The sequence below is a fragment of the Mirounga leonina genome, unplaced genomic scaffold (genome assembly GCF_011800145.1).
Source record: "Mirounga leonina isolate KUSES-001 unplaced genomic scaffold, KU_Mleo_1.0 Mir_115, whole genome shotgun sequence".
Taxonomy (NCBI): Eukaryota; Metazoa; Chordata; class Mammalia; order Carnivora; family Phocidae; genus Mirounga; species Mirounga leonina.
In genome coordinates, this window is record NW_023270268.1 from 19,362,833 (window position 1) to 19,377,295 (window position 14,463).

At 34.6% G+C, this 14,463-nt stretch overlaps 1 protein-coding gene across 1 annotated transcript in view; it reads right to left on the minus strand.

The window, feature by feature from the left end:
* The window catches only part of UBE2E2 (ubiquitin conjugating enzyme E2 E2), a 373,227-nt gene that overhangs the window by 342,354 nt on the left and 16,410 nt on the right, over positions 1 to 14,463 (minus strand). The window contains exon 3 of the mRNA XM_034993825.1: positions 14,088 to 14,138. Coding sequence (XP_034849716.1) covers positions 14,088 to 14,138 — 51 coding nt within the window. The remainder of the gene's footprint in view (positions 1 to 14,087; positions 14,139 to 14,463) is intronic.

Sequence of the window (14,463 nt, forward strand, 5' to 3'; positions counted from 1 at the left end):
AGCCTGTCCGCCTGTCCCTACAAAGCAGGCAGAGACGCCAAGGACTACTCATGTGGCCACCTGCCCCAGAAGAAGCCAATACCTAGTCTAGACTCCCTATCAGCAAGTCCAAATCTTCACAGTGCTATCAAGACATAGTCCCTCAGGAGAGCCAGCTCTGGGCACGGTATTATAGTCACACTGCCCTGGTGACACAGCAGCATCTGCAGATCATGTTGCTCCCACTTCAGACTCTTAATCTTGTCTGCCAAACCACTTCCCACCATGAATCTTCCCCATTTCAGAACAGGCACCACCACTCCCCCAACAGACTCTAACCTGATAATTTCTCCCTTTCCCCTAACATTCCCCCCCTCAACTCTGCCATCTATCTATCAGCTTGTCAATTCTCCTTCAAAAAATACACCTCCAATTTCCCTCATTCCACCCTTACTGCTACCACCCTAAACCAGATTACCATCCTCTCTTACCTGGATGACTATCAACTATTATACCTTGCTCCTCCAGTCTAACAGCCAGAACACTCTTCGTAACAGCCAAACTCTAGTGGATTTGGCCCCAGCCTCATTTTTCAACCTTATCTTGTGCCACAGTATTCCTCTGCCCACTCCCCACTGCCCTTCAATCCAGCCACACCAGACTACCTCCAGTTCCCTGAACACAAGAGCACACACCTGCTTTAGAGTCTCTGCACATGCAGCTTGGTATGCCAAAAGTCCTGCACATCTTATGTAGTTAGCACCTTTTATTCATTTATTTCTCAGTTTAGATGTCACTTCCTTAGAAAAGCCTTCCAAACCCAAGGTACAAGTAGAACCCTGCTCTAAAACTCATTCCTTGTTTGTTTTCTTCATAGCAATTACTATCTGTATGTTTCTATATCTGTTTCCCCTTTCTGTAAGGCAGTTTTGGGTTTTCTTAAAGTACAAGTTCCTGTCTATCTTCACAGGTGAAACATAAACTCCACAAAGGCTGGAGATCCATTTTGTCTTGTTTATAACTGCAACGCCATTATCCAGCACAATGCTGATCACATGATAATTTTGATAAATATTTACTGTGTTTTATTACACCTTTATTTACATATTTGAGGAGGCTACCCTGAATTTAGTACTTAAAACATTTTTTCCATTATAATATATTCAGAATACTATGTGATTCATATTCCATGGTTTTTAAATACTATGTTATTTTCACCTCATTCTACATAGTGACTTACTGATTTTTCATTAATATGGATTAAGAACAGAATAAGTCTGCTACATAAATATTAGAAACTATTTCCAATGCTGCGTTTGGAGTCCATTTTACCTTTCAGGCAAAGCTAACTTACAATCAAGTTCTTTTGGTACTACAATAACAAAAGCCACCAGGAGATAGTCCAAGCCATTTGGATAGTGCCAGAAGTGCCTTACACCCACTCAAATTTAGAACAAAGTGCATAAGCATTTGTTTCAGTGTATTAAGAAATCATCCAAGGCAAAATATCTATTATGAGAACTCTAAAAAATTTCTAAAGGATCTGACAACAATGAAACAGATAGTAAAAGATAATTACTTTGTCCTCTCGTAAAACTTGTCTGTCCCAATGAATGGATAAAGAAGATGTGGTCTACATATACAAAAGAATATTACTCAGCCATCAAAAGGAATGAAATCCTGCCATTTGCAAAGACATGGATGGAACTAGAGGGTATTACGCTAAGAGAAATAAGTCAATCAGAGAAAGACAATTAATCATATGATCTCACTGATATGTGGAATTTAAGAAACAAAACAGAGGAAGAGAGGAAAAAACAAAACAAGATGAAACCAGAGAAGGAGACAAAGACTCTTAATCATAGGAAACAAACTGAGGGTTGCTGCAGGGGAGGGGAGTGGAGGGGTGAGGTAACTGGGTGATGAACATTAAGGAGGGCACATGATATAATAAGCACTGGGTATTATATAAGACTGATGAATCAATGACCTCTACCTCTGAAACTAATAATATATGTTAATTGAATTTAAATTTAAAAAATATATATTGTAAAAAAATAAAATAAAAATGAACCTTCTTTAGTCATTAAATCAAGGATGCATTGTTAGAATTAAAAATTACTATTACTGGGGCACCTGGGTGGTTCAGTCATTAAGCGTCTGCCTTCAGCTCAGGTCATGATCCCAGGGTCCTGGGATTGAGCCCCGCATCGGGCTCCCTGAACAGTGGGAAGCCTGCTTCTCCCTCTCCCACTCCCGCCGCTTATGTTCCCTCTCTCGCTGTGTCTCTCTGTCAAATAAATAAATAAAATCTTAAAAAAAAAATTACTATTACTGTATTTCTGTAAGGTAATAAAATATTTCTTAAAAAAAAAAAAAACTTGTCTGTCCCTTCTCCTACCTCAAATCCCAATTATTGGCAAAGTAGGATCATAACACTGTTTAATATCATTTATAAACCAGGCTGTTGCCAGATATTTACTTAAGTGATACACAAGGGCTTGGCCAGGAAGGGCAAATCTTTAATCTTAGATTGGAGAATACGTCAACTCAAAAAGAACTGAGAGAGACTATTCCTATCGTAACAGCCAAACCCTACTCAAGGCGGTTAACTCCCAAGCTCCTACAGTTCTACTTTCCCAGATTCTAGGCCATCTTATCCTGCCGTGGCAGCCTCAGATTAATACCAGTCCCCCTCCTGCAGAACCCCTTACTCACTACTTAGCCACCTGAAGTCCAAAAACTGCTCCATTTGCCTGCTAACTTGAGCCTAATACCGAAATGTCAATTGCTGAAAACAATAAGCAGTTTTGCCACTCCTCAGAAACTTTGTCCTAGCTTCAGGCAAGGATTATCCTCCAGCACTTGCAGTTGAATCTGTCACCTTCTTTCAGTTCACCACTTGGATGCAGGTCTCAGCGCATTCTGCTCTGATGCATTAGGCCACAGAATTTTGCCCTACCTACAGACATGACAGTCATCTTTTCATACTATTGGACCAAAGTTTTAAAATAAATGTCTCAATCAGTGGTCATAAATAAAACAGGCAGTCCACATGTATATATAAAGAGCAACGGTAGTTTCTTTAGTGTACTCTGTCATTTGAAATCTTTAAAACTTTGAATTTTCTTTTAATCCTAAGATGTACTATCTCATAGAATAGTTACTTTAGAAAAACACATCCCCAAAAAACCCACAAATTTTCTTCATTAATCCTTTTTCAATTTCTAAGGATGAAAATAATATTTTTCCAGAACCAAAGGAAAGAAGGGGAAACCATGAGGATCCCAGTTTGTTACACAGTTTGATAGTCTTGAAGGTATGTATACTGACCAAATAATTATTCAAGAAATTTGCATTAGATGATTAACTTAATTTTTATTAGAATTTTATTAACAGTAATATTTTTATTTAACTGTGTCTGAGAAGTGGTGTTTATGAAACAACACGTAATAATCTGGGACCTATCAAACTAATGGATATTAATTTATGTCCCTAAGCCCCATGCCAGGCTCTTATTTCCTCATGTTCTTCGTATGTTGTCCTTTTTGTATAAATTTAAAAGTTATGAGTAAAGAAGAAAATAAAAGCCTCACTTACTAATTCAGATATGGAACTGATAAATAAATAAGCTGCTTTAAATATGTCAATAAACGGTGTAAATCACATACTACATATTCCAAAAGGACAAAAATGAGAGAGAAAATGAGTCACAATCCATAGGTGAAGAGGATAAAGGTGATAAAAATATACTTCATTTGGCTAGGGTCCAGCAGCTGAGAAATACCATTCTAATACTACTTCACATCTGATACCTGAAAATCCCTCTGAAATAAGCAAACAGATTCATTTTTAATTCCTCCAGAGATGAAGCAGGTATTACCTCCTAAAGTCATCCGTTATTTCTCTGGACAGCTCTGACTGAAGATGAAGCCTTTTTATCAAGAAGAAAATGGTTTCCTTCTAATTTAACACAGCAGTGCTAGTTCTACTCCCTATAATCACACAGAGTAAAATTAATCTCTCCCCAATTTTATGGCTCTGAAAACAGTTAAAACACAGCTATGGTGGCTCCCTCACTTCTCCAGACAAAATAACTCCAATACCTTTCCAATGGACTTCATAATCATGGATAAAAATTCTCCATTTTCTTTGTCTGCATTAATTATAACTAAATTTTCTGAGCCCATAAGACATATCCATCCTATCAATGAAATAAGCAACACACTGAACTCTCCGAACTGAATGCTAGTCCCAGCTTTCTCGTTAAACTGCACATGGGAAGTGCCACCTTCTCTCTGGGCTTGAGAGTGCCAGACCATATGCTTTCCAGTTTCAATATATTATGAATCCATCTAAAAACAATAATTTGCAATATTGCTTTTATTTTGTTAAAAAGTTAAAAATAAATATTTACCCAATACTTTATAATATATTCATAAAGACCTTTTACTTAACTATGGGAACTACATGTGATGATCTAAAAATAGCAGTATTTAAAAATCCTTGACACTGAGAATACAATGGTGGCTGGTGGGAAGAAAGGAGAGAAGGGGGACAAGTACTTACATGGTATAATTACATAACCACAAGCACAATTTAAAAAGGTCAAAATTTACCTAAAATGGAAATTAAGCATAAATTTAAGCTTGAGAAATTCTAGTCTTTCTAGAGCTGTGCTGTGTAATACAATAGTTACTCATCACATATGGCTATCTAAATTTAAATTAAGCAAAATTAGAAGTTCATTTACTAAGTGAGATTAGCCACCTTTCAGGTACTAAACAGCCATATATGGCTAGTAGCCACTGTACTGAACAACACAGATACAAAACACTTATATCACAGAAAAAGTTCTACTGGAGCAGTGCTATTCTAGACAGATTCCCCTCTATCTATTTTGCAAATGAAAGACCTGCCTAGCAAAGTCTCAAAACAGTTGGCCTCTAAAGTCAGAAACGCCAAAACTGAAATCCTGATTCTGCCACTTACTTATTATGTGACCTTGGACAAGTTACTTAATCCCTCTAAGCCTTTCTTCCCATTTATAAAGCTAATAGATACTAGGTAGTAGATATCTCAAAGTTAGTCATAAAGATGAAAAGAGATAATGCAGGTAAAGCATTCCGCACACAGCCTCAAACACTGGAAGCATTCAATAGTTGTTAGCTCCCTAGTATAATTATTCACATATAGGTACAATGAACATCAACTAAATGCTAGGATTTGAAATATAGAGACTGAAGAGAGCATTCTCACCCAAGTGGGTAAAATAGATAAAATAGTTGTAACATTTTACAACTCAGGAGAACTGAAAACAGTGCGGTGGGTGTAGAAGTGGAAAGTGCTAGATTCTAGTTGGAGGGAACAGCAGGTGCCAAGGCAGGAACCTTGGCTCTGATGTGCGAGCTATGCCTCTTCTTTTGGTCATTTCACATTATTACTAGGCTTCGTCTTCCATACAGGTCAGAGGGGAGAGAGTCTCTACACTCTATGTATTGGAATAGAAAATGAATTTGAGGGGCACCTGGGGGGCTCAGTCATTAAGCGGCTGCCTTCGGCTCGGGTCATGATCCCAGGGTCCTGGGATCGAACCCCCACGTTGGGCTCCCTGCTCAGCGGGAAACCTGCTTCTCCCTCTCCCACTCCCCCTGCTTGTGTTCCCTCTCTGTCTCTCTCTCTCTCACTCTCTCTGTCAAATAAGTAAATAAATAAATATCTTATACATATCTTTTTTAAAAAAAAGAAAATGAATTTGAGCTTACAGCTTTGTCTAATTCTATTATACATTTTAGCATAATGTAGTGCTTTTACACAAATGGGGATTTAGATATACCTTTAAAGCATCCCAGTAAGTCTCTAAACATTCTTAATAAAAAATTCTAAATGAACAAAAAAGTCAAAAAACACACTTTGACAACATAAATTTAAAAATCAAATTTTCCATTGTTCTCAAAATAAAATACACCAACAAAACTATTTTACTTGTTATTTGCAATAACACTTAGTTGATAAAAGATATTTAAGTTCATGAATGTAATAATCACTGTAAAGAAATGCACTGAGTGCACTAAAGAATACAGTTTTCAGGACAACTTAAAAGATAAAACAGCAATGTGAATTAAAATATCACATGCTAGAAAGAAAGGATGATAGATAGATAGAAAGATAGAAGATGACACCTTCTATCAAAGTGCTTAAGTAATAAATCTGAAATAATAACCAGCTTAAAACTGGGCAAAATAAAATAATTGATAAAATGTTCTGTTCCTTTTATAAATTATAATCCCAGTGTGATCATTTAACACATGTTTTTTCAGACACATTCTTGTACTGCTCTTAAAACAGCAAAGAATTTTAAAAAAGGAAATAAAATATCAAAGACAGCAAGTAATGGGCAGTAAATTCACTTTATCACTCAACATTTTTCTTTATTATGATATAAACATTTTAAAATCTATAGTTAAAGGCAGATATTTTAAAAATTAACATTTTGAAATAAAAAAGTAAAAAAAAAATAAGAAAGTAAAAAAATTTCTGGTGATTTTATGGAGATAGTTATGTCTTCCCCAGCTCAGTTCTGAAGTAAAGTTACATGACAGTAAACAATTACACCTGAAGTAACAGCACCTTAAGGCTCTATGTTGGCTATGCCCCAGGTGAAGTCGGCCTCAAGGTAAAGGCAAAAAGAAAACATACATATATTTTTGGCAGTAAGGAAGGAGAACACCTTTAAAATCATAAAAAGTACAGAGATGAAAATATAAACAAGCTTGAAACTCTTAATGCCAATGGAATATAAGGTAAGACCATGTTTTCTCATTCTCTGTCACACTGTACACGTACTCCAACTCTATGGCTATCCAACCCACAGGTGCTATTCCAAACAATTCTTTAGCTTTTCTAACCATTTAATGCATCTCAAATATTAAAGACTTTTGTCTTCATAAAGTCTATGCAAAACCACTCAACACTGCAGCAATGGAGTCAAGAACTCCTAGGAGTAAATAAAAAATATTCCTCAATTATCTGTACTAAAGAAAGGAAAGAGAATATGAATAATTCAGTATCCTATATAAAACAGGTCCTCAATGTATATTTAAATTTTATCATGTTAATGACTCCTCAAAAGAGGCATTCCAGCCTTCTGCTAACCAATACACATTGACATCACCTTTCAGTTATTCATAGTGTTTATTTATTAATCATCAGCCTCACTCCAAAAAGACTGATGGGGCTTAAAAAATTTATGTAGTATAAAAGTACAAAATGAAGATACACTTCAAAAACAGTTGGGGGGAAAGAGTAAGAAAATAAAATACAATCAGAGTTGAGATTTCTACACAAAACACAGTTAACTACTAAAGTCAAAAAGTAAAGAAGGCTATTAGCTTCTGGGCAACCAAAGTAAAGAGGAAAGCATCAATCTTAAGATTTGCAGAAGCCACAGATATTGCCAGTTTCTGCCAAGGGTATCATCATTCCCTTAGTCTTGGTTCTCCAAACATCTATATGTCTTATCTCTCAATTAGTTTTAGCCAATTTTTAGGATTAGGAACTATACCAGGATATCTTATTGTAGCCTACACTTGCCCTCGCACAGACCTAATATTAAGCCCTCAATAAATACTAAAATAAACTGTAGGGGAAGGTGACCTAGAATCAGGCTAACTGGGAAAAACCAATTTGGCATTAAAAGTGCAGACATCTGCAAACACTGAGTTAAGAACTGTCAAATGTAAAGAAATTCTTTACCTGAAAAAGTGCCAGTAATAATAATACTAACACTAAGATATGTATACCCACAAACACACACACAAGGGAGAGTGGTAGAAATCACTCTACTCAAAAAATTCCTTTTCAAAATGTTTTAGCAAAAAACTATCTCATGGAATTCAGAAATATAAATCAAACATAATACAAATGATATTTTGGATTGCTTTGCATGTTGATTTTTTTTTTCTTTACTGAGCCATAAATGACTAGCCACAAATGTAATTTTAAATGTATTTTTCTACCTAGTCATACACGTAAAATAATAAAGGATGAAAGAGTAGAAAACCTGGATTTATATCCAAATCAACCAGTTGTGCAATTCTGAGCAAGTTACTTAACCCCAGGATTCTCACAGAGTAATTGACAAGACTAAATGACAATAATATATGAAAATCCTTGAAAAGCGAAAAATGCCATAAAATATATTACCACAATAACCAAAAGGAAAACAATTACTGGCAATAATTGGATTTTTGTACTGGAGGTTCTTTACAGAGTTCATTCCTATATAAACGCTATCCCCAATTTCTATTTCAATGCCTTCCCATTCTGTCATATAGTTTTGAAAAATGTTAACCCACACAAACACATTTTCCCTACATACTGCTTCAGTTACTATGAACTGGAAAATACAATTTCCACTATTAAATGGCTCTCATCAACAGTAGGTGAGACAGTGGTTAGATTTATGTCCAGTCATGGCCTCTCCTATATTGGGAACACCTTAGATAATGAATGAAGACAATGAAAAATAAATCTGAGAACTTCAAGTTTCTGATTCAAAACTTACTGCAAAGCTACAATAATCAAGAGTCTGTGTCAATAAAAAGAAAAGAAAGACTATATGGTACTGGCAGGCATAAGTATAGGCATACAGATCAATGGAATAAAATTTAGAGCTCAGAAATAAACCTTCACATTTATAATTCATTGATTTTTCAACAAAGATGTCAAGACTATTCAGTGGTGTTTTCAGCAGATGGTGCTGACATAACTGGGTATCCAGACACACAAAAAATGAATGTGGACCTTTACCTCACGCCATATACAAAATGGATCAGGATCAAAATAAAAATTTTAGCTAAAACTAAAAAACCCTGAGAAGAAAACTATAAGTGTACATCTTTGTAGTACTGGATTAGGCAATGGTTTCTTAGAAGTAACACCACACACACAACAAAAAGAAAAAAACAGGTAAATTAGACTACAACGAAATTTAAACTTTCGCTTCAAAGATCACTATTAAGAAAGTAAAAAAAAAAAAAACCCACCCACAGATAAGGAGAAAATATTTGCAAATCACATACCTATACAGGACTTGTATCCAAAATAAATAAAGAACACTTACAACTCAGCAATAAAGACAAATAACTCAATTTAAAAATGGACAAAAGATTTGAGTAGACGTTTCTCCAAAGAAGATATAAAAGTGGCCAAAAAGCATATGAAAAGATGGTCAACATCATCAGTATATTCATCAAGATAATGCAAATCAAAACTACAATGACATATCACTCCATACCTACTAAGATGGTTATCGTCAAAAAGACAGACAAGAACAACTGCCAAGGTTGTGGAGAAACTGGAATTCTCAAACACTGCTGGTAGGAAGGTAAAATGGTACAGCCACTTTGTAATAAGTCTGGCAGTTCCTCAAAACGTTAAACATAGTTACTCTATGACTCAACAATTCGTATAAATCCCCCCAAATGAAAACATATGTCCACATAAAATCTTGTACACGAATGTTCACAGCAGCATTATTCATAACAGCCAAAAAGTGGAAACAATCCAAATGTGCATCAACTGATGAATGGATAAATAAAATATAGTATATCCACACAATGGAATATTATTCAGAGACAAAAAGATAAAAGTACTGATGCACACTACAACATGGATGAACCTTGAAAACATTATGCTTCATGAAAGAAGCTAGTCATAAAAGACTACATTTTATATGATTCCACTAATACAAAATGTCCAGAACAGGCAAATCTATAAGAGACAGAACAAACGGATACCTAGGGCTTGAAGTTGAGAGTGCTGGGAGGAAATGGGGAAGGAGTGACTGTTAAAAGGTTTGATGTATCTTTTTGGGGTGATCAAAATGTTGTAAAATTGACTGTGATGGTTAGACAACTCTGTGAATATAGTTACACAACTCCATGAATATAGTAAAAGCCACTGAATTTTACGCTTTAAATTACATCTCAATAAAGCCAATTAGTTTTTTTTTTTTAAAGTAAAGCAGAGTCTGTGTTCAATGAGTAGATCATTGAAACATAGCAATAAAAAGTGAAAACTGCTCTTATAACTGAACTACATCCTCTTTTTTTAGTATTTCCTCCTTACACTTCTCAATTACTAAATCAAAAATCAAAAGCCAAATGAGTCATTTTATCATAGTCTCTACTTCCAAAAAGGAGTAAGGATCTCTGTCATTTCCATTCTCATGCAGTTAATACAAACTTGGACACAGATCATGACACAATTTGCATTTAGTTTCCCTACAATACAAAAGAACAAGTTACCCTTTGGATGACAAAAGTTTTAATTTTAATTTGGAGATTTTTCTAGCTAACTCCCAGTTTCCCACTAGCATCAAGGAAAGGGAAATGAACATATCAGCACATTTACAGATTCAAGGTCTGTGCTTTTGACAATTTGTGAAGAATCGTGATAGTCACGACATACAGTCATTTACAAGCGGCAGCAATTTTACCTATTAGGGCTCTGTAAGGATGTAACATGAATTTTCCTGGCTCCATCCAGCTAAGCTGGTGTGCAAGGAACTGAAATAGTAAGCAATTCTAGACCAGTAACTCCAACTCAGCTGGCAATACGAAAACATTTACTGATCAGAAGAGAGCCTTTGCAAATGTCATGGGTCAATTATGTTATCCACCATAAGAGTTGAAACCAAGCAAAATATATTCTACTACTTACAGGAAATATTCTAAATATACAACCAATTTCACCCAAACTATATATAATTTTCTATGCCAATGGCCCTACAGACCCTATGATTTTACGAACAGAAACTTTTTTCTTAGGTGTATCATAAAGTTTTGTTTTTAAACATTAACTCAGGCTTTAATCGGAAAAAACCCAAAGATAACTGAATCCAGTTTTTAAAAAACTGTATTATTGCATTTTTACCTTAAAGACAACAGAAAAAGTGAAAATTGAAAGATATATACGCATGTTTCCCATAAGAAGAAATAATTCAACCTATTATCAAAGTTTTTTTTGGATGCTTTAAAAATATTTAGATTCAAGAAAAAAAAATTTAGATTCATTCAAAACCTGTAAGAAAAAATTAATACCACAGCAGTCCCCCTAAAAATCCCTTACATAAACATATCCATCTACACTGAATGATATAATCCAGAAAGACTTTATAGTCTCACCATGTCTAAATGACAGACTTACAGAATACTTACACACATACTAGTTCCTCCCATATAATTCCAAGAATTGCTTAACCGGGCATCACATAAGAGATGCACCAAAATTCAGAGATGCCATCTCTAACCTGACAAATACACACAACTGGCCTGTACTAGTCTGTTAAGTTTCCAGAAAGTAAGAGTAAACCACACTCTAAGTGGAATGTGACACACAACCATCCCCAATGAGACAATAACAGATAAAATACCTGTTCCAATCTGTCTAAACAGGTAAACCCATAGATGTTCCCTCATACATAATCTTATCTGTGATAGTGAGCTAACAACTACCCAGGCAACCAAAAGGCAGGATTTAGAGAGGGCTGTGTGCTGGTAAAGGTAATAACAAAGAGAGTACTAGGGGAATGTGATTTTGACTCCCTCTACTAGGCAGATAACTTTAATTTAGTATATTTCTATAAATTAACTCATTAATTTCTATAAATTAAGTCATTAGGACACAGATGAAGGCAGCACAGAACTTTTAAAAATCAACCACAAAAGCACTATTAACTTTGTGCCAAAAATAAGTCAAACAAAAATTACGCTCTAACTTCTCTTCCTGAAGATAGTAACCGCATTCCCACTGAAATAAAGATGGGCAGATTTACTATAAACCACAATCAAATATTTGACACCAAACAATCCAAAGGCCACAGTAATCCACTTAACAATCACACTGACATCTATATTAAGTAGCGCAAGTACATAGGACTTGTAGAACTAATCACCACTTCCCAATCAGCCACAACATAGAGGATCCTTTGCTTGCCAAAGGGGAGCACCACATACATGAAGGTGGATATAATCTTTATCTCTGCCTCATCTGGTTCAATCAACTATTCTGGGATCAAGAAAAGGAGCCAAAGCCACTGAATCACAAACCTGGCTTCTAAAGCAAACTTGTTAACTATCCAATCTTCATATCATTAAATGAATTTCCTTGCAAATTCCCACAAGCAGGCAAATTAACCAAAGTAGATATCTTTCTACAATGTTATATATCAATTATATCTCAAAAAAACTGGGGAAAAAAACAACAAAGTAGGTATCTTTGCTAAAACTTACCAAAGGGCTTATTATGTGTCACATCCACGTTTTAAAAGCGCTTCATTTATAAAGAGTTTACATGACCAGTAATGATACCATTAACTGTGGCTTAATGAAAAAGTAAAACTCCAAATTTCAGACATTATAAACTTTTCTTTTTAACTTTAAATAGAATTGGTTTAATTATTTTAGTTTATTTAAATAATTGCCATTATGTAATTCCTTTCCTCACACTTGTTTTCATGCATGTTTATAAGACCCTGGTTTAATCAAGCTAAATTATTATCCGTAATAAGTTAAAACTAAATTAGACTAATGTATTAGAAAATAATACATCTTATAACGAAGTTGCAGTCTAACCATCACATAATATTGTACGTGGATTTCATTTATTAAAAATGAGCCTTAAACAAGCTCATTAAAACAAAGTAGTTTATTTTGCCAGTAATTTGTTGTCAAAATTTAAGCAAATAAGTATATAAACTAAGTTCATATATTTACCAATTTAGTTGTAAAAAGATTACAAAAATAATATATGTGGTTAAACTACTTTTTAAAAAAAGATTCAAACCATTAAAATGAATACTGTCACAAGAAACAAGAGATTTTAGGTTTCATTCAAACTGGAGTTTTTCCACAATCAATTCATTTCCAAGAATTGGTGACCAAAGCGACCAATGATTTGCCATCTGAAAATGTCTTTGATGTAACAGTCTTAAGTGTGATAAAAAGTCTTTCTGTTAAACAGTTTTACTTAACAAAGAAATATTTGTTCTATTTGAATAAAACATTCTTTGATTATTATTGCAAGGGTATATACTGTAGATGACTCTCATGTAAAGAACATTAGATTTACCACAAACATAAAAAGCCTTATTAGAACTTTTCCTACACAAGTTTCCAACTAGCCAAGTATCAAATAGCCATGTGCAAAATTCTCACTTTCATTAATATGTAGAGTTGCTATCTTTGCTTTCACATAAAAATAAGATCAGTAAAATCAGAAATCATACCAAACAATAAATTCTACCTTCATTCAATATTAGCAACATATTCCTGTAATCTGCCCTCTCACCTTCAATCCACAAGACTACCAATTTAAACTATGGAAACGCCATGATGGCCTGGTTCCAACACTGACCTCATATCAAAACAGAAAGAAATGTTTTATATGAGACCAACAGCCAATCTTCCAACTATTGCATCAGACCCAAGATCTAGTATAAGGCAGGAGGTCATTTTTCTCTTCTTCCTCTATCTACCTGTATATCATTAATCATTTCCAGGCAAGCACTATTACTTCTTATAAATAACCTCTGACCAGAAAATTGAAGAATGCGGTCATAAAGGAGAGAGTTTTAAATTTAACATCATTGCCTCAAATCACCCATTCTTACTTATAGCCGAGAAATAATGTAAACCATGAAAAAACAGTTCAATGTTCCAGTACTTTTAAAAATCAATTTCCAACAAGGTAACAAGTGAATTATCAAATAGCAAATATTTTAGCCACACTATTATTCTACCATTAAAGAAATCATTTAAGGCCCCAACACCTATTCCACTGAAAAATAATTGTATTTGTTACTCTATAATTTCATTATCTTACTGTTATTGCATTACTCTGTTTGGCAACCCCACTATACCTCTACAAACAGACTTGATAAGTATTCCATTTCTGCACAGAAACAATAGCCGTCCTCCACAGTCATTTAAATTCAAACTACAATATATTTTACTAATCAAATTACAACAGTTGTACATCAGACCAATGGTTCAATTATACCTTGCGCAAAAGATACAAATAAATAAAAATCTGTAAGTACTTACCTACAGTTGGGAGGAGGGTCCAACGTAATCTCTGCAAGTTCCTTTTGAATTCTTTAAAATAAAGACAAAGTTATGTTAAAATGTCTTCACTGTCTTAGTAGTTCACTAAAATGTTATACTTTTACACAAGTATTTCCCATTTGTATTTTTTTTGAAATAGTAATACCAAATAAATCATCATATATAATAATAACCAAGCCATAACTTCTGCCTTGATTTTGGCAATGCACCTACAAAGGGTAAAAAGATTGCCCATTATCAGTACATGCAGCCTGTAGAAACAACATTAAAAACTTCATCTAACCAGGACACCTGGGTGGCTCAGTCGGTTAACATTCGAACTCTTGGCTCAAGTCATGATCTCAGGGTTGTGAGC